Source organism: Cynara cardunculus (genome assembly GCF_001531365.2).
Source record: "Cynara cardunculus var. scolymus isolate 2C chromosome LG 14, CcrdV1, whole genome shotgun sequence".
Lineage (NCBI taxonomy): Eukaryota > Viridiplantae > Streptophyta > Magnoliopsida > Asterales > Asteraceae > Cynara > Cynara cardunculus.
In genome coordinates, this window is record NC_037541.1 from 13,989,744 (window position 1) to 14,012,906 (window position 23,163).

Here is a 23,163-nt window from a genome sequence, read left to right on the forward strand (position 1 = left end):
TTCATAATGTATCTAAATATTATATACTTTAAAAAATGTTGCATAACGTAATCTTAACAAATACAAGATTCTTCTATATGTATTTCAAAATATCGATCGTCCATGCCTTCTAAGTATGGAAAAAAGTAACTTCTTTGTTGTGGGTTTCCGTTGGATTAATTTTTTTAAACAAAAAGATGGCTTGAAATTGTACTAGTACATGTTTTAAGAAGTCAACGGACTGAAGAGTATATTCATAGAAAGTAGAGGGTGGTAAAATGGCAAAGTACTGAAAAGCAAAAGCATAGTCATTATTCCACGCCCAACAAGTCCAACTCATTGTACGATTTTGTTTTATGCTCTTCGGAACCTTCTTGTCCGTGGGGTCTAATCATATAATATCAGAACCTTCTTTGACTAAATTTAAATTTAAATTTTTTTAATAAAAATAATTATTTACCCATTTTTCTCCTCTTTTTGTACTTTATTACAATGTAGGACCCACAACAATTCTTCACATCTCTAATCCAATCATTAAATTTTTTTACTAAAAACAATGAAAATAACGGGTCCTCTAAACATTAACACAAAAAAATCACATTAAAAAAACACTAAAAATATATTTAATGTAATAATAATTAAATAATATATGTATTTGTTACTTAATGTATTAATTTATATATATAAAGAGAGAGATAAATGAAGTTCAAATGAGAACCCTAACTATTTACGAAAACGATAAAAATATCATTAATGTATAAAATTACATGTGATTTTATATTAACTTAAAAAATGGAAACTGACGACTTTTGCTGTGAGTTAAGTTGCGGGCAAAGTCGTGCCAGATCATGTATGATTTTGTACGTAAATCATATATGTTTTTGTACATTTTATTTTTTTTAAATAGTTAATGTTCTCGTTTGAACATGTCTATATATATGTATGTGTGTTTGTGTGTGTGTGTGCGTATATATATATATATATATAGGTTCATTCAAGGAAGAATTAAGTAATTTATGATAACCGTGAGATCTAATCTCAATGATAAATCAAAGGTTAAATTAAAAAATTAATAATTTTGATAATTTTAACTTAACATATTAATTAAGGGCATTTTAGAATTTTTTTCGAATGGTGACACCATTTGACTCTAAAAAGCAAATATAGAGATATTTTCACAAAATTATCATAGTAATTAGTTCATTATTTTTCATATGTGATGTCTTGTGTTCAAATTTCTTATTGCATTTTTCTTTAGAAACATAATACATCTGAAATTAAAAGCTAAAATTATAAAGCATGGCACTAACGAAATTCAAAATCGGGTATAGGGTGAAAAAAAAGTCTTGCAACCTAACTCTACCAAGGAAAACTTGTTTTTCACTGTAGTTTCAAAATATATATGATGAGACAACAAATTGATACAATCACAATTTTCACGATCCTACAAGTCTTTACACTACGATAGATGAATAAAACAGTGACCACCGTGCCACCACATGCACTACTTGGGTCCGTCTTTGGACTTGACACACCCTTTCGCCTCCTCTTCTTGGCGGACTCATTTAACCTGAGATATGTTAGAGTCTCACATAAGACAGACATAAAACTTCAGAATTTCTACATATTTGAAACATCTCCTTTATCGTTAAGAACTCTTTAGAAAGTAATTCAAAGGGTGTCAGGGCTACTATTCCCAAACAAGTTACTAGATTCAAGTTTTTCGGCCAATCCAAAACCGACATCTAACACAAGCACCTCAAACAAAGCCAACCCAAATGCATCATGTACTTGTGATTCTATAAACAGACTTCCAAAATCATCATTTTTTGCTACAATTGACCACCATATAAACAAAAACACAAAGCCCAGAAACCCAAATGAATGAATCTGAACCAAGTTCAAGCTTAGATACAATTGTTACATCTTGAATCCATAGAAGGAAGGTCTTAGTCTGTTGGGTGGGTCTCCTCTACCTGGCTGTTCATAACAAAGCTTGGAAACGACAAAGTTATGTCCCTGAAAACCATCAACGAAAACCAAGAATCGTTATCAAATGCCCTGTTGAAGAATGAAGAACCATGAAAACAAGAAAATGCAACAAATTGGCAAAAATGCAGCAATTTTGGAGGAGGAAGGGGGGGGGGGGGTTCATTTAGGATTCCTAAATATTTTGAAAACCGTGAGAACCCAGGGAGTGTTTGGTCAGCGGTATTAAACAGTAACTAATAGGATTGAAAATAAAAGAAACTGAAGGGTTTTATATAATATAATGGACCCACTCCCCCCCAGATTTTCATCCCAAATAAACCTAAGCCTCAAAAGATATAAGCTCAAATATATCATTTTTTTATAACCATGCATGAACAAGATTTTTCCCAAGGAGATACACATTCACTTTTTGATAGCAAAACCAATTACTTTCGAATTTTTTAAAAGATATAAACCAAACAAACCCAGTGTATCCCTCCCGGAGGCTGGGTCTAGGAGAGGTAAGATGTACACAGACCTTACTTTTGTCTCAAGAGACAGAAAGGTTGTTTCCAAGAATACCATCAACTTGCGAAAAAAAGGTCAAGTAAATAAAACTAAAAGATATGAACTTGGTTAAAAATTTAATACCAATTTGTTTACATGCAATATTGGTTATAAAGTTTAGCCGATGGTATTTATGAAATCAGGGGCAAAGGTCAGGTTTGCGTTCTTCTCAACCCCCTCCCAACCTACTTTCAAGTGGGATTTACTGGGTCAGTTTGGTTTGATTATTTCTTACAAAGTTTGACACAGATATCCAACTCAAAAAGTTTGTCGAAGTTTTTGGTACTATTTATCAAACCCTAGTTTCTTATCTTAATTAGCCTGTATGACTCCATTTAGATCATGCACCTCTATTTTGTGAAACAAAGGAAATAATATAACAGGCATGATTCATTAAACACTATCTTAATGTTGTGTTCTCGAGGTATTTTAAGAAGGAAAGGGAGGGAAAGGGAAGGAAAGTAGAAGGGAAAGAAATAAGAATTGTGTTCTCGAGTTCTTTTAACATTTAAGGAGGGAAAGGAAAGAAAAGTGAAGGAAAATAATGTTGATTTTCCTCCCAAAACTCTCCTCCGAAATGAAAGGGAAATAATTTATAAAAATTAAAACTATTTACAAAATTATACATATACCCATCAATTACATTCCACTATAAAATAAATAAGGTTATATTTGTAAAAATGGCATATTTCCTTTCCTTTCTCTCCTAATGAAAAACATGAAAATTTATTTTATTTCCTTCCCTTTCCTTTCTCATCCTTCGATCTCAAGAACACAAGTAATAAAATTTCTTTTCTTTTCCTTCCCTTTCTTTTATTTTCTTTCATTCTAAAATTCGAGAAGACAGTGTTAATTGTTGGCATGCTTTGAAATCAACATAGGGAAACTTACAGTAAATGAGGAAGAGTCATATTCTTCAACAAGGATGGGTTTTTGACGACATATTCTCTCCATTCTTCATGATCAATCCGACCATCACCTTTACTATCTGCATCTGTGAACGTCTGGATAAGAAACCAAAAGGTACAATCATCACAAACGGAGGTCTTGAGATTGCTATTATTCAATGACAAACAAGCATTTCATACCTTATCTACAATTGTTTCAATCATATCATCTGATATATAGAGTTCAGATTCATTAAGAAGAGCCATAACCATCTCCTTTAACTGCTTGCCAATTAAAAAAGGTTCCAGCATCAGTATTGTTACTTTTTGTGTTTGTGCAAAAGGGTTTTTTAAAGCATCATGTGAGAGGCAAATCAGGTACAAAACGGCCCTCTAGATGGCTGGCTTAAGAGTCCAGTGTCCACAATGAGCGCAATCCCCAAAATCAATTGTGACTCCCACACTGTGGCTGTCGGACTCGAACACTCACCAGTTTGTGCAAGTATACCACCTGGAACCAACTGTACTATCCTGAGGGCTACTCTTTTAGGTCCCGTTTGGTTTGGCAGATTGGATCGGAATTGGAGGGATTCGGAATTGAATCCCATTCCAATTCTATGTTCAGTTTGGAGGGTTTCCTGGATTTGAAATCCCGGGATTCCATTGAAATCCCACAAAAAATAGGTTTTTGAAATCCCACGAGGGTGGTTGGTATTTCACGGGATTTTCTAGGATTTGTATGTAATAATGTCTTAAAATATGTTAAAAGCATTTGTTTTGTAATAATCAATTAATAAAAAGGTAATTTAATTATTTTTATAATTATTTATAATTTGTTTTTATAATTTTTTTATAAATAATGAAATTTAATTCCATTCCAAATCCTACAAACCAAACCCACCAAAGTTTCAAAATCCTTCCAATCCAAATCCCTCCAATTTGATTTGATGGAATGTTTTTGAGGGATTTGGATTATTTGGAAGGATTTGGAATTTTTGGGGTGTTTAGTTTGTAGGATTTGATTTTTTTTATAAATAATTTATAAAAACAAATCAAATAATTAAATTACCTTTTTATAAATTGATTGATACAAATTAAAGTGTTTTTAACATATTTTAAAACATTACTACAAACAAATCCTATGAAATCCCGCAACTACCCCCATGGGATTTCTAAATCCCATGTTTGTAGGATTTCAATTCCGGACTTTCTAGTAAACAAAACGTGTGATTGGAATGGAATATAATTCCAAATCCCACGAAATCCTGCAAACCAAACGGGCCATATGTGTTCCAAACACTTAGAAAGCATAATCATTCATTGGGATAGGCAAAAATGGAAAACAAGACTCTTCATATGGGAAAACGAATTGAGTCTTACTGCATAGCCATTTTGCATGATCTTTTTTAAGGGGAAATTATATTATAAAAAAATAAACAAATACGACCTAGTTACCTCTTCACGTTCAATGAAGCCGGTGCGTCTCAAATCATATAATCTGAATGCATCTGCAACAACATTGATCCCATATTTGTATCAGATTAATCATTCTCACTAGAGCTGTTGTGTCTTCTAGCTATGAGAATGTAGCAAAACTTCTTGTACACGATAAGAATAAAACAACTCTTAGAAATAATTTATCGTCATTTATTACATAAAATTTTGTCATCTTGAGGAGCTTTTGGATGAAATACACTCAACGAACGGACAAACTCGGTGAAGTCGATATGCCCACTCCTGTTCGTGTCAAAAAGATCGAATATCTGCAAATAACAAGTTAAAGTTGCTGTAGGAAACAAATATATTAAGGGAGCACTGCGTTAAGTGCAAGCTTATAAACAACTAATGGATATATGCATGCTGTTGAGAATTATATGATTTATATCCCAAATGAGAGCAACTCAAATATATGGTTATCTGTTATTCTTCCTTTCAAGAAATACAAAGACAGAATGCTACCAACCCGGTCTGCAAACAGGTTCCGTTTATCTTGATCTCTGAATAATGCTAGTTGGAACTCATCCTGTCCAAATTTAAAGAAAATTACTTGCATAGATAATGGACCTTTAAGCAAAAACTTATCAAACCAACAGAAAAAGCCAATTCAGTGGCCAGAAAAAACCAAACCAAACGAGCCCAGTATATATCCCACTGGAGGTGGGGTGATGGGGTGGGGATGTTGACAGACCTGAGCTCTACCCCAGAGACTATCCCAGACTCATTCATTAGCAAGAAGATTTCACAATAGGATGGTATACCTTCCCTATAAGCCCATCATCATCCATAGAACTGCTTAGTTTCTCAAATAGCTCATATAAAGCCTCCACCTCATTCACGGTAACTGCAAGAGTTGAAAGTTTTCTATGTTATTACATTTCACTCCTTAAGCTACAACACAAGAAGAATTTTGTAAACACCAGCTAGTTTTATGTGCTTCCTCCGGTCCATGCCACAAGAGCCACAGGCTTTAGGGTGTGTTTGGTACCCGGACGGGAATGGACGGGTTAGAGTGAGATAGACAGGTGAAAGAATTGTGGAACGTTTTAGGGTTGTAATTTGGTATGGGTAGTTTAGTAATTTACCAATCTTGTCCCATATCCTTGATTTTTCTTCCACCTATTTTAATGGGACAGAAAAAATGCATTTTGTCCCACTCAGGTCCTGTCCTGTCCCATCTAATGTCGTACCAAATGTGGGACAACAAGTTTTTGAATTGTTTTGTCCAATCTCGTCCTGTACCGCGTACCAAACGCACTACAAACATATTTGCTGCACAGTGCCTCACAGATTTAAATTCTGGGTGTCAAAACTAGAACAGATTCACAGTGCCTCACAGATTTAAAAACTCCAAGATCCCAAAACGGGGTTTCCCTTATTCTTTTCGACAGTGATAATTGCTCAGTAAATTATAACACACCCCATACATAGATTAGCTGCCACTGGAACCATCAATAATGGATGATACTTCTTAACCACAATTGTAAACCACCTAAGAGGTTAAATCATTTCACATCAATACAACTATAACAAGATGATACTATAAGGCAGGTTCAAATAAGAAAAGTATATATTAAGAGAACCTAAGAACCAACTATTCACGAATTATTCATGATAAATATCGTGATAGATATTCATGAATAATGGAAATGCATGATGTTCATATTCATTGATAATTTAGGGATATACGTCATAAATAATCAATTCATTAAATAGTCGGTTCCAGGTTCTTAAATATTCACGAATCTCATTTGAACCTGCACCAGATGCTATAAAACACCCACACTTTATCCAAAAAGATGATCAGAAAATTGGAGAATATACAAGACTTACAAGGGGTCTCCGCAGCAAGCGCAACAGGATCAAAAGAAGGTTGTTTTCTAAAAGTCTTGGAGGTTGAAAAACCACAACCCATGATTACACCAACAATAATATGAACCTCTCCTATTTTACATGATCGAATACTTGGCTGAATTTCTCACTATAATTCTCGATAAAAGAATAAACAGAGTTGCATATGATCAAAGAACCCTCCAAACTGATAACAGTTGTTGATAATCTTTACGCCACAAATCCAATCTGCTGAATTGAACCCCTATAAATAACTAGAAAAAGAAAGGCTTCATTGAAATGGGTAATGACTCAAACCACTTACAAAAAATTTAATTAACATAAAATCCATACAAATATATGAATATTGATTCAGTGGAGATGCAAACGAACAACCTAATTCCGGAATATTATTACAATTCATTCAACAACTTTTTTACCAATAAAAGACGTTCCGTTAATGGAAATTCAACCTTATTACATACAATAAGCTTCAAAATCCGACAAAGAGACATAAAATCATTTAAAAAAAACAAAATTAAGGAGCAATAAAACAAAAAGAGTAGGGAAAAGAAGGGTGATTTAACAGATAACCCTGCAATTATTAATCAATCAATCAATCAATCAATCAATCCCGTGAGTGCGATTCTGAAGAAACTTACATTTCTTCGTTTCAATTCATAATATCAGAAGGAGAATGTGGATTTTGGCGGCAGAAATTTTCCGTTTTCCAGCGCCAAGATCGCAGATAGGAGAGGAGGGTTTTGGTTGGCCTTTCTGAAAGGGAGGTGGTGAGTCAAAAAGGAAGCCCCTTTCCGCTGGGGTTTCAACCGCAAGTAAATTAACGGAAAACCATATCAAATTTTATGATTTTATTGATTTATTCTAGTATGACATTGGTAATAATTATTTTTAAGTATTTGGATAAATAACTTATACGATGTCAAACTGATAATAAAGAGTTTTTAAACTTTTAACTTATAATAAGTTGATAAATGTTTTTTGTAAAAAACATAAGTTGTTTCAAATAAGTAATCTCAAATACCCTAAGGATCCGTTTGGCTCGCGAAATTCGAAGGAATTTGATGGAATTGGAATGACAAATTCTTTTGACCAAATTCCAATTCCTTTGTTTGGTTCATTTCTTGAATAGATGGAATCCTTCAAATTTCATTGAATTCCACAAGTTAATGAATTCATCATTCCTTGGCATAATGGAAGGAATTGAATTCCATCACCATCCACCACGATCATGCTACTATTGTTCATGATGCCCCACCCTTAACCCCCACCAGTGATGTCGCTGCACCCACCCTAACCACTATGCCCATACTGTTGTCATTACACCCACCCACCCTCCGGTCACTCACTACACATCCCTACTACGACTATGCTACTAACGTTACTGTCACACCCCTAACCTAACCTCCACCACCACAACATTATTGTCGTCGTCACAACTGTCACTCACCCTACCGCACCCTACCCTAACCACCACTAGCCACTATGTCACTATTGTCGTCATCATACCCACCCACTCCCAATCACCCTGACCATCATCCCACCACTATCATCGTCACAACTGTCACTGATCCCCACCTCTCCGCCCCTGCCGCCCTTAACCTAACCCTCCACCCCCACAATACTATTGCCGCCTTCACAACCGCCATTCACCTGCACCCCACCCTACCCCAACCCACCACTAAATACCATGCCACTATTATTGTCGTCATACCCACCCACTCCCTGGCCGCAGCCTCCCGACCACTATCCCACCACTAGCATCATCACAGGTACCACCCCACCACCTACCCCAACCCACCACTAAATACCATGCCACTATTATTTTTTATTTATTGTAATTAAATTCAAAATAAATGATTTATATAAGACATATCCAACAGATTCTTAAAAGTTTCTAAAATTTAAAATCATAATTTCCAAACCTTAAAAAGAATTACATCGGTTTTTCAATTTTAAAGAAATAAATGATTATTTATTTCTTCTAAATATTTAATTTCAAACTTTTTTTAGTGAGGAAACACAAAGAGGAATGAGAATGGGATGTTGTGAATGTATTGTATGAGAGCCATACATTTATAAAATCTTGGAATAAAGGAAAATAATAAATTTTTTATTTTAGTCTTTAATAAATAAAAAAATATTATAATAATTTTTAGGGAGTTTTCAAATTTTGAAGAATTTCACAAAATATCTCATGTTTTTTTCATTTTGGATCATCTGTTCAAATAATCAAATTGTCTATAATTTATATTTTTTCCATGTAGAGAATTGTGATTTTCTTAGTTTGTTTTTAAGTTTTATTGTATAAACACATGTAGACTTATACCACATGAGACCAGCCTGTTTTCGTGAGAACATTTTTTTACACTTAAAACCTCACGGTGTTTTTTGCTGTGAAAGTTTGGCTTTTTTTACATTCACAACATTTTGTTGTGAAGTTTCAAATGTAAAAAAAATGGTCTCACAAAAATAGGTTGGTCTCACGTGAACTCAACCCAATGGTGGATCCAAAAACTTTTATAGTTGGGTGCACACTTAGGGTGTAGAAAAAAATAATTCAAAACCAAATAGTTATTAATCCGGATGAAAATGGTTTTGGGTTTTCATTTTCGGCTTAAATGGTTCAGTTAACTGAATAAAGATAACTTATTTATGTCGATTTTCAGTTGATTTTTTACTAATTCATCGAGATGTATAATTTTTATACTTTATATTTCGAACAAAAATATTATTTGTGCTGCAAATGGACCAATTAACAATCATGATATCAAGTTGGAAGCTCTTGTCTTGTTCTTGTTGTTGCACAATAGAAAATTTTACCAAACAAATCTTTTTATAGTTTTTTTTATAAATATTGGTGGGTTTGTTGGGGGCCTAGGACCCGTACCACCATGCACTAGATCCGCCCCGAACCCAACCCAACACATGTAAGTTGCAAGGATAAATGCAATTCATTCTTCAACTACCATACGTTTGCCATTAAAGGAACCGTCAAAAAAACTAAATAAAGCGTTACATTGTTGATCCACATTCACCTATCGTCGCCCTAACCACACACATATTCATTGCACGATTTGAGAACTGTGAAGTGAAAAAACAGAGAAAAAAGAGACGATATTCATTATGTAGTTATATAAATAGAAAAATCAATAAAACAAATATATTCTATTCATAGAGTTAATTCTTATAGCTAGGAGTGCTCATGATTTGGATTGATCGAGTTGAAGACATTTGAACAACTCAACCAATGTTTGCGGTTTGAAAAATCTTAACTATACTCATCCCAATGCAATCCAACCAACCCAAATCGTACGGGTTGGTCGGGTTGATACTTTGGTACATTAAAATATTCTTCTAACCTTAAATATGTTATTTCTCTATTCATAATTTCTTTTTCATCACCAACCATTTGATACAACTTATCCATACTTCTTATGTATATCGCATTCAAATAATAGTATTCCAATATCAATCCAATACCTACGGTTTGAAAATTTTACAATTTGATTAGACATCGGGTTGCTTCAGATTGAGTTATTTCGCATTAGGTTAGGTTGATCGGGTTAGTCGGGTTTTTGAGCACCCCTACTTGTAATATTGGCAAGAGTTTGAAAATAAAAGAAAAAGAGAAATGATCAAAAACCTCATAGTATAAAATATAAACACCTTTTTTTATGTTTACCTTTAAACAACTGTGGTCATTTGCTCATCGAATACTTCACGTTCACACAGTTGTGCCAGTGGAGGGCCAAAATGGAGACCATGGATACAAGCATCGCTCCTAATTACACCATAGTCGTCATTCCAAATTTGACTTTATAGTTTGAAAGGATTTGGATTACACGACCTCTATGGAACAAAAAATGGTTCTCATTTCGACCAACAATGACGAGATTGGGGTTAGAATACCTCCAATGAACTGCGTGTGTGATGAAATTTGAGTGGATGATAATACTTACAAAAGTTAGACTTCTATATTCAAATTTTGCAATATATTGAGATGGAAAAAAATCCAAATTAAGTATGTACAACGTTTGAGTTGACAATACCATCAAAACCATATCCAGTGGCACACAAAATCTACCCGTAAAGCATAACATGTTCAGGGCTTCAAGCTCTTAGAGACTATTTGGATTATACGTGAATCACTGAAATCGACAAGGTTTGTCAAAACGCGCTCTTCTTCAACCATAATCAAATCTCCATAACAGGGTCAAACCTATGAAGGCACGAAGAGGGTTTCGTGCACCTGTTCAACCAATTAATCTAAAGGAAATGATTTAAGGATTGAAATGTGCAACTGTTCAACTTTAAGTGGTGTTTCGTAATATCTAAAAATCCAAGGGGTGCTCTTGAAAACTCATGTTCTTGTTCTCTCACTCAAACTCAAGATCTATCACTGTATTGTCCGTAAACCCTAACTCGAAAATTAAGATTCACCCTAAATATGATTTTGTAATCTAGTTTTAGTTATTGATTTGATCACTTGTTGTTTTGTCATAAATTTGTTTTTAGGTCATATCTTGAGACTGTAAAAAATTAACCAAAAAAGTCTAAAGGACATTAAAAAAATAGAAAAGTCTCTTGAAATCAACCAGAAACCCGAAAAAGTTTTTCGAAACAGTGGAATTTGTCTAAAAACAGATCGAGCCTACGTCTAAAACGTAGTTTAACATGCCACTAAAAACACAGAGACAAAGCCGTATACAATGAAATGATCCAAAACATCAATTAACCCGAGAGTAAAGACGTAGTTACAACCAATTGAGGTTGTTTCTAGAAGCAACTCACTCATAAAAATCAAGTGTCAGTGAATATCATATCCACACCTAAAAATGCATGGTAGAAGCAATAATTGAATAATAAAACCCATGTTAAAGATAATGATAAGTGTGCAAAGAGTCATAAACCACCTTAAAAGAGACGAAAAGGCGAATCTAACAAATATTTCATATGATGGCATCATACGACCATAAAGATAAAAGCTAATATACCTTTTTAATAAAATCATACTAATTTTACTTGGTTGGTTGCTTGTATTAAAAAAAAACCTCACGGGTTTGATCCGTTCCACTGCTGATTCCCCATTTTTCAAAAACGAAAAGCTACAATAATAAAGAAACACAATACTAAAAGCTAGAAACGGGTTTTTTTTGCTAGTAGTAGGGTTCAAATATGTGCTCTTTGGAAGGCAAAACTTTAATCAAGGGCATAAAATCAACTCAACTAACTCAAAAGTTCTGTAATAAGTATAGTTTTAAGAGATATAGAGGTGCTATGAAACAATATGGTGACATCTTTCAGAAACGTAATTCTTTCACTGTGTGATGGAACCATAAAGCAGTAGCACACAAGCCACCATATGCTCCACTAAAAGAAAACAGACGTTAAAGTTTTAAACCCAAATGAAACATCTCTAAGAGGAAGTTATCTGTAAAATGAAAATCCAGATGGAGGCGAATAGGTTTTTAGAATAATCTACTATTCGTAACTGATTTTCTTTAGTGAAAACATAAGTATAAAAGCAAGATGCATGAATATTAAAGAGTTTTAAGAGCTAGAAGAATTTCATTGCGATTTAGAGTGCTTCCGACTCCTTACCCTACTCCATTTCCTCGAGCTCGTATCGAGAGACTTCTCCACGAGAAAAAAATCGCTCATTATAAGGGCACTCTCTTGCAAACCACTCAAGCAGACAAAGTAGGATGCATTAAGTAGGATCTAAGAGTCATTTACTAAACGTTTATTCAGTAAGTGCTTACTGGATTAATTACCTTACTAAATGTACATGGCAAGGATCTAGAATCTTACCTAGTAAGAATTATGGCAAGGAACAAGAGTCTTACCCAAAAAGTGAGGATGACGACTCTTACCCGGTTAGTGCTTACCAGATAAATTATTGCATATGATACCGTCACGATTGACTAGAATCTTATTGCAAAGTTGGGTTGAGAGTAGCATTATTTGCCCCTAATCCGACCCAGATTAATTTTTTTTTTTACTTTTTATTTAATACCCTTCAACAAATTGGTTTTATACAACGCATAAAATAGCTAAACATTCTAATAAAATACTTTATAGGATTAAACCAAAAAGTGTATTGTCTAAAAGTGTTGCAACATATTTATATGACGTTTTTTAACGTTTGAACAAGTTTGTTAGGGCGCTTTTTAAATTGAAGTGTTGTATTAACTATTTTATATGATTTTATTTGAAAAATAGTCCTATAAACACAAGTGTACTATAAAAAATAGGTTTTTACAGGACAGTTCTAAAAAATGTCCTATAAAAATAGCTAACATGACACTTTGCTTTAAAAAAGCGTCCTAAAAAGTCTTTAGAATGCTTAAAAGTGTCCTATAAACCTATTGTAATGCTTTTAGATTTGACGTTTTATAGTTTGATCCTACAAACTTATGTTCTATAACGTATTATATTCAGACGCTTAAACATTCTACTTGTCCTATAAAACCAATTTTATTGTAGTGATATATGTATATAGTGTATGTGTATAAATAAATATATATGTATACATTTATCATCAAGTGAAAAATATATTTGATTTCCAGTATTGGTAATTAATATACTGATGATTCATTATAATTTTAATTTCAAAATACATTGTTTTTACTAAATAGGTACGCAACGGTGTCCTCGAACCCGTTGGGATTCCTTCCCTCCAAACCTGTTAGTGATTAATCGATGCTACGGATGGAAACGAGATTGGTATTGGACGAGTAGTGTCAAACCGAGTAATTCCCGTCTCTACGAGTAAAATTTCCATCTCTAGTTAAGACAGAGTTGAAGTCGAGAGCTTAAACAGAAGGAATGCATTACCCGCCTCGTTTTCGTGCATAAAAAACTCAAAACAATTGTGTAAATAGATTAAAAAAAAGACTTGTATTTTTATAAAATTTAATATGAAAATATTAATTAATAATATATGATTGAATTTCTTAGCCTTTTTATTGAAGTGCTAAAATATTAAATGATGATATGGTTAGTGAGTAGAGTGATGAGAGAGATATGGCAAATATGTCATCATTGGATTTGGGGGGTGAAGGTGATGTATATTAATGCTATTAATTCCCACCTATTTTCATTTATCTATATTCATTTCTATAATTATAAAATATTCAACTATTTTAGCAAATCTAAATTCATTTTTTCAATTCTATTTATTATTTTTATTATATATATATATATATATATATATATATATATAGGTGAGTTATTATGCAACATTTTACATTTGTACAATCGATACAATTTAATCTCAATCGTCCATTTAATTTAATGAATATATGATTTAATAAAAGTTTTGATTGTTTCTTAATATAAAATATTAATCATAATTAATAAACTTTAATCATCTTTCATAAATATTCAAATAATAATAAATGGACTCTCATTATTTCTATAAATATTTCAATTGATTGAATTGCATTGGTTGTATAAATGTGATGAGTTGCATTTGAAACGTCATATATATATATATATATATATATATAATAAAATAATCAATCATATATACGTGAAAGATACAAATCAAATGAAAAAACGGTCAATTTATGATAATTCGAGAAGTTTAAAGATTACATGTGATACAAACATTGTTATATTGACAGGGCATAGAGCGAGAAGGTGACTTTTCCTGCGACCCTTGGTAGCATTGACCAAGTTATAGTGAGAAGGAAAGTTATGGTGAGAAACGTTAGAACGTATCTTCACTCTTGGTACAATCCTAATTGAATGTCAACATGAATGAGGTGCATCGAGAAACATCGAATCAATTTCTCTTTAAAGTGCAATTCATGGACGAGTATGAGTGATCAAAGTTTCATTTTTTTTTTCTTACGATTTTCCTATAACTTCTCTTCTCACACGATCCTTCGCCTATATATGTGTGTGTGTGTGGACGAAAGATCGTGTAAGAAGTTGAGTTAAGACAAGAAGCATAAGAATGAATCTAGATCATTGATCATCTTTACTCTCAAACTCACTCATGAGTCGCGCTTGATACGAGGATTGATTTGATACATCTTGGTGCATCTCATCCTAATATACATCCAAAGATGAAGATCTCTTATACTTATCACCTTAACTCTATTTTTTACCGGAACCCAACCATATGTGTGATTGAAATCATATTCCACAAGAATACATTCTTGTTATATATTCCATAATCTATACATTATATGTATCAATTAAACTCCTTTAATCTTTCTAGTATGCAACTTACAATAATTTGATAAAAATAAATGAATTATTTATTTTAGGTTCTTGAAAGGTTCAATCGTATTAATTTGTTGTGTACCATCGTATGTATTTAAAATTACAATAAGAATAAATTTTATTTGGTAAAATTGGTCTGCAAATGTTTTTATTCCACCCCAAACCCATGTTTGAATTTTGTTAGTGTCATTTTCTTAGTCAAATGGTGTCATCATTTGAATTTTTTTCGTATATTTGTTTCTTATATTCATTCGATGCCACCATTCGAAAAAAAATTTCCCTATATTTTTTTTTTCTTATAGTCAAATGGTGTCACCATTCGAAAAAAATTTCCCTATATTTTTTTTCTTATAGTCAAATGGTGCCACCTTTTGAAAAAAATTCTGGATCCGTCCCTGCTATGGCATTCGATCCACATTCATTCTGATGGAATACTAGTAAGAACATGTGCATCTTATATAAAGAACGTTACGATTTGAATAAATCGTTAAGACAAGTTTGAATAACTTAACACGATATGTAGTTGTAAAGCAGTTTTCTAAAAGTAAATCGTCCAATAAATCTTTTTATACGACACATTTAATATATATATATATATATATATATATCATATGAAAACGTCATAAAAACAAATTTGTTATACCGATTTGTTCAAATTTATGATGTTTATATTCCCAACTATTTCAAAACCAATCGACATTTATTGCTTATAAAGACTATATAAAGGAATCTAAGTCTCGTATAAACTCAACATCCATCAATGGAGTCTCTTACAAAGGGTCTACGATGGAGAAAAACATCTCTAAAACCTATTCAAATCACCAAGAGAGGTCTTGAAACCACCATTACAAACGGCATCAATGGTGGCAGTATCAACCACGATTACGACAGTGTTAATAACCAGTATATGACAACGAGCGGTGAAGAGCAACCATTGAGCCCAGCTGCACGTTTATTCCATGAACCAAATTTCAATGTGTACGTCATAGCGATTATAGGTTCCAAGAACCCCATCAACCCTTGTATTATTTACGAGAAGTTGCCACACACACTGCTTAAGCATCATCGTTTCTCTAGTTTGCAGGTAATATTGTGTCTGATTTAATACAATCCATGATGATGGCTATTTGAATTTTATACTTATTTGATGAATTTTGTTAATTCATTTTATTCTAAATTAAAAACGTTCACACACACACAAAGCTAAAATAAATACTCATTTTAATAAATTAACTAATACGAATTTAATTTTACCAAATTGATTAACTTTTTTATCATACAACATATGATAAGCATAAAAAGATATCTTCATTCTTGAATCAATCTTAATTGAATGTCAACACTAATGAGGTGTACACGGAGTCACGGATCAATTCCCTTATAAAGCGCAATTCATTGATGGACATGAGATTAAAAGTGATAAACGGTTCAAATTTCTTCTTACGTTTCTCATCATCATTTTTTTTTCTCACACGTTTCCAAAATATGGATGTTAAAAGAACATTGACTGACTTTTGGTTGAGCCTAATATATAGGCATGGTAACGGGGCAAGTATGGGGCGGGGTTCTGTAATCCTTGGCCTCCACCCCGGTTTTTAGTAATAGCCCCCGGCCTCGGTCCCCGGTGGGTACGGAGATTAACATTCCGTCTCCGGTAAAACCCGGGTCAAACTCAATAAGTCAATAGCCAGCTAAACGGTGTCGTTCCGGGTTATTCTGATTTTCGAACATCTTGCAGGTTGTGGACGACAAAAATGGCGGAACGATGAAATGGGTTCCAACAGATGTGAATTTAGATAACCACATCATCATCCCTACCATCCCACAAACCCTAGATTCCCCTGATAAATTCCTCGAAGATTATGTCTACAATCTCAGCAAAACCTCCATTGATTCTTCAAAACCCATGTGGGATCTCCATCTCCTCAACCTCAAAACCTCCGACGCGGAGGCCGTCGGAATCTTCCGCATACATCACTCCCTAGGCGACGGCACCTCCCTCATGTCTTTGCTACTTGCTTGTACTCGCCAGATCTCTAATCCCGACGCCGTCCCCACCATTCCCACCAATAAGAATTCCGGCTGGTTTTCCTACTACAGCTCCAGATCCGGCAGTGGAGACCCGTGGTGGCGCCGGTGGTTCATGATGGTTTGCATGGGTTTCTGGCTGGTTTGGAATACGTTAGTGGATGTGGCGTATTTTATGGCGACTGCATTGTTCTTGAAGGACACAGAAACGCCGTTAAAAGCTCCGGCGGGGGCTGAGTTTACTCCGAGGAGATTCGTTTACCGGACGGTTAGTCTTGACGACATGAAGCTCGTCAAGAATGCCATGAATTTGGTGAGTCACCTTTAAATGTTGGGGTTACCACTAATTTTCTTATAAAGTAAATTAGTTCATGTGGTTTTGGAACCGCAAGTTTTCCTTTTCTGATTTGCAATTTATTGCTATTTTCATTCATAAACTATTGGATGAATTGCATGAGAAAATAACTTATTTTAACTTGATTCATATTATGAGTAACGTATTTTCAAAATTCTATTTTGATATCTAAAATATAAAATTTTAAACATTTAAGTACCTGAATAACCAGTTGAAACATTAACCGGTTACCATGATGCTGATGTGTCTGCTTGCTAATTAAGCATGGGTTAATTAATGACAAGTGATATCGGCATAAATACCTTAATATTGAGTTAGATATATCACTCGCCACATCAACATAGTAACCGGTTAATGCTTCAACTAGTTACCCGAGTACTTAAATGTTTAAGACTTTACATCTTAGATATCAAAATGGAAGTTTTAAAATCAAGTTAAAATACATTATTTTTTCATGCAATTTGCCCTAAACTAATTCCTACGTATAAGTAAAACTGTAAAAAGGACAAAAACAGTTAAAAAATATAAAAACAACAACAAATTATAATTATAGAAACAAAAATCATAATTTCTAAACGAGAGATTGTAATAAAAATCGCCATTTTTGATATACCGCATGAACTAAAGAAAGTAATTTAATCTTTTTTATATTATGATTTAACATAATTAAAATGTATTTTTGAAAATATAAATCCTAGAGCTTTTTCAAAATAAATACATGGAATTTAGAATTTATCGTAATAAAAAAAATTAGAGTATGAATAATTATAAACTAAAAATGATTTAAAATATACTTTATTTTCTATGCAATGTTTATATTCTACTAGTAATTTTATTAAAAATATATCGTTTTGTTTTTCATTTTTACAGACGATTAACGACGTTGCATTAGGCGTCACTCAGGCTGGATTATCACGGTATCTCGACCGTAGATATGGTTAGTTCTTGATTCTGTATAAAAGAATTTTTCCTATTTAATTTAACAGAGTTTCAAAATTTTCAATCAGTTTTTCCCGTTTAATGTAACAAAGTTTCAAAATTTCTCAATCAAGTCAACCTTTTTATATTTAATGTAAAAAAGTTTGGAAATTTCTCAATCAATTTAACAAAATTTCAAAAAAAAATTATTTATTATAATAAAGTTTCAAAATTTCCCGATCGATGTAACGAACTTACAAATTTTTTCTATTTTAATGCAACATTTGATGACATGAATATCAAGTTTGTCAAACACTTCGTTAACAGAAACATTTCATGAAGAATACCAATTAAAAAGGATAAAAATAAGTGAAATACCAATTAAAGTGAGTATTAAATAACAAAATTTAAATTTTTGTTATATTGACCGAGAAAAAATCTCTGAATTTGTTTACATTTTGATGCATTTTTATCGTTCATTAATATACAGAATTTGTTATATTAAGGGGGTGTTTGGGATTGCTTATTTTATCTGCTTATTGACTTATTTCAGTCTGGCACCGGTGATAAGCTAATACCTAGTGTTTGGATAAGAAAAAAGAAAATTGCTTATACCGGTGCCAAACCGGTAATAAGCAGTTTTTGATAAGTTAATCCGTCCTGATTTATGAAAAACTGCTTATTACCAGTTTACCATTTTAACCCTATTACCCTTTATACCTATCTCTTTTCCTCCAGATAACATCGATCTCAATCTTCTCCCTTCTCCTGATAAAAATATCAATCTTCTCTCTGTTCTTTTTGGTCATTTTACAGATATAAGCAAAATTTGCCAAACACTAAAAAACAACTTATCAGCTTATTGCGGTTTGGTACCGTTATAAGCTAATCCAAACACTTTTTACAAAATTTCAGTTTGATACCACATAAGTTAATAAGCACTTTTACAAAAAAGCATAAGTTGTTTTAAATAAGCAATCCCAAACACCCCCTAAACTATGAATTTAATTAAAACCAAATCTATGTTTTACTAGCGGTTATAGTCGTAGCATACATGAAAGTAGAGTTTTACAGCATACACAATTGAAGAAATCCGTGTTTTTTGACAAAAAGTTTAAAAAAGGACCATATTTGACATTTTTTAAGGTCAGAAAGGTGCAACCTCAACTGCGAAGAAAAACAACCTCCCGAGAAAGAAGATACGTTTGCGTTCGACGCTTTTAATCAACTTAAGACCGTCTTCAGGCATTCAAGTAAGTGTTTCAATCAATGTAATAATAAAAATCATTTGTTTGTTGTATTACCGCGGTTGCTGGCACAGAGCTAGCCGATGTTTGTTTCCCAGATACCGTCTTTACTTCTTCTTGTGCTCTATCTGTCCTATCCACGTTTATGTTTTATTTTGTCCCAAGAATAAGTGTCAGACTACCAAAAGTTAATGTCTACCTTTCGGTTTTACCTTAATTATGAGATGGAATCTATTATTAAGGATAAAATTATTATTTAGGGGCTGTTTGGTTGGATTTCCATCAAGTCCTGTTGTTTCTATGTATAGATCCTTTTTGTTTAAGAGTTTTTTTTTTTCCCATAAACGGAAGGAGCGTGCTTTTTAATTGGGAATGACAGGTTTGGGAAAAACTTGGTTTTCTGTATAAAGCTCCTACGCACCTAGAAGCTTACAGAAGTCACTTTTTATATCATTAAGCCACTACTAAACAGTTACGTATAGCTGACTAAATAAACTGTTAGTCAGTCCCATTAAGCTGCTAACAAACATGCCTTTAGTTGATTAAAAAGTGAAATAATTACACATTTCTGAACAGTCAAAATTTGGTAGTTTAAAAAGTTGAAATCGTATTTTTTTGGTATATTTGATCGATTTTTGGAGTAAATATCAGGCATTGGCGGATATGATGGAGAAGAACACTGAAGCGAAGTGGGGAAATTGGATCGGTTACGTGCTCTTGCCATTCACCATTGGTATAAGAGATGATCCGATAGACTATGTTAGAGAAGCCAAGGCCACGATTGATCGCAAAAAGCACTCCCTCGAGGCATTGTATACATTCTCAATATCCGAGTTGGTTCTTAAATTTTTTGGCATTAAGGTGATTTCCTCACTATCACAAACCCCGTCATTCGTCTCAATCTTCTTATCTTGAAACAAAAAAGGCTTTGCAATACGCCTTTACTTTGCATGGACATGGCGGGAGTATTTTTTTTTTTATTAACCTGGATATCCAACCCACTATGCGAGCCGACTAATTCCAGGACGACCACCTGCTTTGCAGATAGCCCGGAGTCACTGCATTTGAACCCCCGTGGCCACAAGGGGATTTTTATTTCTCCTTGGATTTGAACCTGAGACCTCCATATACTTTTGACCTTTGGAGCCAAGCTCAAACCAACCAGGCACCACCCTTGTGGTTGGCGGGAGTATTTTTGTTTTCGAGTTCGGTTGGTAGTCACTATCGGAAGCAACTCATCATCTGCAATGCTAAACCGCCGGTCCTTTTTTGGATCAAAGAAAATACTAGTCCATCGAAAACCCAAACTAGGCCCAACCTTTTTCACCAAGATTAGGACCATGTCGGTCCAGGTTCGGTCTTTATCTTGCTACATCCAAACATCTATCCGGGCTTTTTTCGAACTACTTTTAACCAAACCATATTTTATTGTGTGCGACTCTATTTTGTGACATCTTGTATTATCACGATATACTAGATTAGTGACGGGCAAATGTGTGTTCTTTTTTCCGTCTAACCACAGGCAGCAAGCTCGCTTTCACACAAGATCATCACTCATACAACGTTGTGTTTCTCAAACCTGGTTGGGCCTCTCGAAGAAATTGGCTTTTATGGCCATGGCATGGAATTCATTGCTCCTAGTTCTTACGGTCAACCACATGTAAGGATACGCTTGTATGTTTATATTTCTACGTATTGTCGCTAGAACCAATAATGACACACATGGACACGTACATATAACTAGACATGCACAAGGCTCGGCCCTTCCAAGCCCATTCTAGTAAGCAAAAAAAGTTTGTACCTTCTTAAGCCCAGCCAAGCTTTGTGTGTGAAAACGGGTCCAATAGCGTTTTTTCAGGCCAGGCTTTTCAATTCAACTTTTAACCGAGTCTCAAAAAAAAAGTATTGGCGTGGCCTGGGCTTTGTCTTCGGGGCTTACTAGGCCTGGGCTTTTTCGGGACTGGAATTTTGTGTGCATCTCTAGATACAACATTCGAAGAAAAAGAGTTCTCGTTATGAGCAAACATAGCAACATAAAATGTGTCGTAAAAATATATGGTAATGTGAGTTTGAAAGAGCTTTGCATCATAAGACATGAAGTCCATGCGGCTTTAGCCTAGTAGATGAAGAGGTGGGCATCTTTGCAGAATAAGTGAGACGTCTGTGGTTCGACACCACGCACCACCCACCTTCCTCTGGGAAACACAATATACCCCCCAATGGCTGGGCAGGTATGGTGGGGGCACTCCAAAGGGTGACATCATGAAAACATGAATTTACCCACGACTTTCTATCTTAGAAAGCCTTGTTTTCTAGCTAGCATAGTTATTTTAAGAGACGAATCTATATCATGATTTATTGTATCGAGCTAACATTCTACTTGTCCTCATTTTTACCATATGATGTTAGGGTTTGATGATTAATTTCCAAAGCTATGTGAATAAGATGACAATAGTCCTTTCGGTTGATGAAAGTACCATCCCAGATCCTCACAAGCTATTAGATGATCTTGAAGACTCGCTAAAACTCATCAAAGAAGCAGTGTATGCAAAGGGACTTGTTAAGGAGGAGAGCATGCCACAAGCTGCATTTGCATAAATGTTCAAACTTCGTGTTTTAAGAGATCTTAGAATTTTAGTTTTTTGTATGATTTGTTTTGTATTTCTTTACATTAGTATGTGTACTTAAACAAGTGTTTAGTGTTCAAGGATCTTGACAACCTTATGAAGCTATTTAGTTGTAATGGACCCTCTCATTTAGAGTTCCATCGGATAAACACGGTCAAAGATTAGATTCTAAATTGCGTTTGGTACGTAGACGGGTTGGACAGGAATGGACGGACTAGAATGAGGTAGGCGGCTGAAAGAATTGCGCAAGGTTTTAGTGTTCTAATTTGACATGGGTAGTTCCATAATTTATCAATCTTGTGTCATCTTCCTTTTTTTTTTCTTATCTCTCCGGGACAAAAAAATGCATTTTTGTTGTCCCACTAAGTCCTTCTCATGTCCCATCTCATGTCCCAGTCTAATGTCACATCAAATGTGAGACAAGTTTTTGTTTTGTCTTGTCTTACATACCAAACACACTTAGAGCAATCGAGATCTAAGAGTTGTGAATTTTTCCATGTTACGGGTGTGTATATACTCTATTTACCGAAATAGGGCATGGTATTTCTCTCAGTGTGTATATGAGCCATTGCACTCTACTTCAAAAAACCAAATGAAACATAACGAGCATGGTATATCCTGCAAGGAAGTGAGGTCTCAAGGGTGGGATGTACTCAGACCTATCATCTACCCCAAGGAGTAGATTAGCTTGCCTTCCCGTTGCACACTACTTCCATATACATAAATGTGGAGTGTGATTTGGTTTTCCTGAAAACCATCTACATGTACTTATTTGACCTCCATCTTCCGAAATGGTTGTTCCTAATTGCTAGCTAGCTTATTTAGGGCATCTCCAACTGTACTACAAAATCACCATTTTGCCAGCTTGAAAGGCGTATATGTCATGTTACTATTCAAACGACGTAAATGAAGAGGCCATAGTATTTTTTTGAGAGAATATGTGTACCCTAGTGTCCTAGTGTGTGTAACCTTGCTAAGCCAAAGCAACAAGCTGAGTG

At 34.1% G+C, this 23,163-nt stretch overlaps 2 protein-coding genes across 10 annotated transcripts; one reads left to right on the forward strand and one right to left on the reverse strand.

Annotated features, from left to right (window-relative positions):
• Window positions 1–1,738: 1,738 nt before the first annotated feature.
• Window positions 1,739–7,543, reverse strand: LOC112526510 (calcineurin B-like protein 7). 6 transcript variants are annotated; one of them, XM_025136818.1, is made up of 10 exons: window positions 7,394–7,514; window positions 6,735–7,006; window positions 6,322–6,393; window positions 5,663–5,745; window positions 5,368–5,427; window positions 5,059–5,167; window positions 4,860–4,912; window positions 3,606–3,686; window positions 3,409–3,521; window positions 1,739–1,998 (listed from the first exon to the last, which is right to left on the reverse strand). In XM_025136818.1, the coding sequence occupies exons 4-10, from the start codon at window positions 5,687–5,689 to the stop codon at window positions 1,929–1,931; spliced, it is 513 nt and encodes a 170-aa protein (XP_024992586.1). In that variant the 5' UTR covers window positions 5,690–5,745; window positions 6,322–6,393; window positions 6,735–7,006; window positions 7,394–7,514; the 3' UTR covers window positions 1,739–1,928. The 6 variants fall into 6 exon arrangements, with proteins under 6 accessions (XP_024992586.1, XP_024992585.1, XP_024992582.1 ...); XM_025136817.1 differs by having other exon boundaries at window positions 6,329–6,393; window positions 7,394–7,505; XM_025136814.1 differs by lacking the exon at window positions 6,322–6,393 and having other exon boundaries at window positions 7,394–7,543.
• Window positions 7,544–15,750: 8,207 nt separating this feature from the next.
• On the forward strand, window positions 15,751–22,234 carry LOC112526944 (O-acyltransferase WSD1-like). 4 transcript variants are annotated; one of them, XM_025137390.1, is made up of 7 exons: window positions 15,751–16,074; window positions 16,729–17,331; window positions 18,244–18,310; window positions 19,438–19,544; window positions 20,190–20,399; window positions 21,061–21,198; window positions 21,948–22,234. In XM_025137390.1, the coding sequence occupies exons 1-7, from the start codon at window positions 15,751–15,753 to the stop codon at window positions 22,134–22,136; spliced, it is 1,638 nt and encodes a 545-aa protein (XP_024993158.1). In that variant the 3' UTR covers window positions 22,137–22,234. The 4 variants fall into 4 exon arrangements, with proteins under 4 accessions (XP_024993158.1, XP_024993160.1, XP_024993159.1 ...); XM_025137392.1 differs by having other exon boundaries at window positions 15,814–16,074; window positions 20,190–20,350; window positions 21,948–22,034; XM_025137391.1 differs by having other exon boundaries at window positions 15,814–16,074; window positions 21,061–21,212; window positions 21,948–21,993.
• Window positions 22,235–23,163: the final 929 nt, after the last annotated feature.

Excerpts from the sequence above, each read along its gene's own strand:
- LOC112526510 (XM_025136814.1), bottom strand. The coding sequence starts at position 6,816 with ATGGGTTGTGGTTTTTCAACCTCCAAGACTTTTAGAAAACAACCTTCT. Across the intron at positions 5,168-5,367 it reads GGAACCTGTTTGCAGACCGG|ATATTCGATCTTTTTGACAC; the intron begins GTTGGTAGCATT and ends TGTTATTTGCAG. Across the intron at positions 4,913-5,058 it reads TCAAGATGACAAAATTTTAT|ATGCATTCAGATTATATGAT; the intron begins GTAATAAATGAC and ends ATGTTGTTGCAG.
- LOC112526944 (XM_025137390.1), top strand. The coding sequence starts at position 15,751 with ATGGAGTCTCTTACAAAGGGTCTACGATGGAGAAAAACATCTCTAAAA. Across the intron at positions 19,545-20,189 it reads GACCGTCTTCAGGCATTCAA|GCATTGGCGGATATGATGGA; the intron begins GTAAGTGTTTCA and ends AGTAAATATCAG. Across the intron at positions 21,199-21,947 it reads GTTCTTACGGTCAACCACAT|GGTTTGATGATTAATTTCCA; the intron begins GTAAGGATACGC and ends ATATGATGTTAG.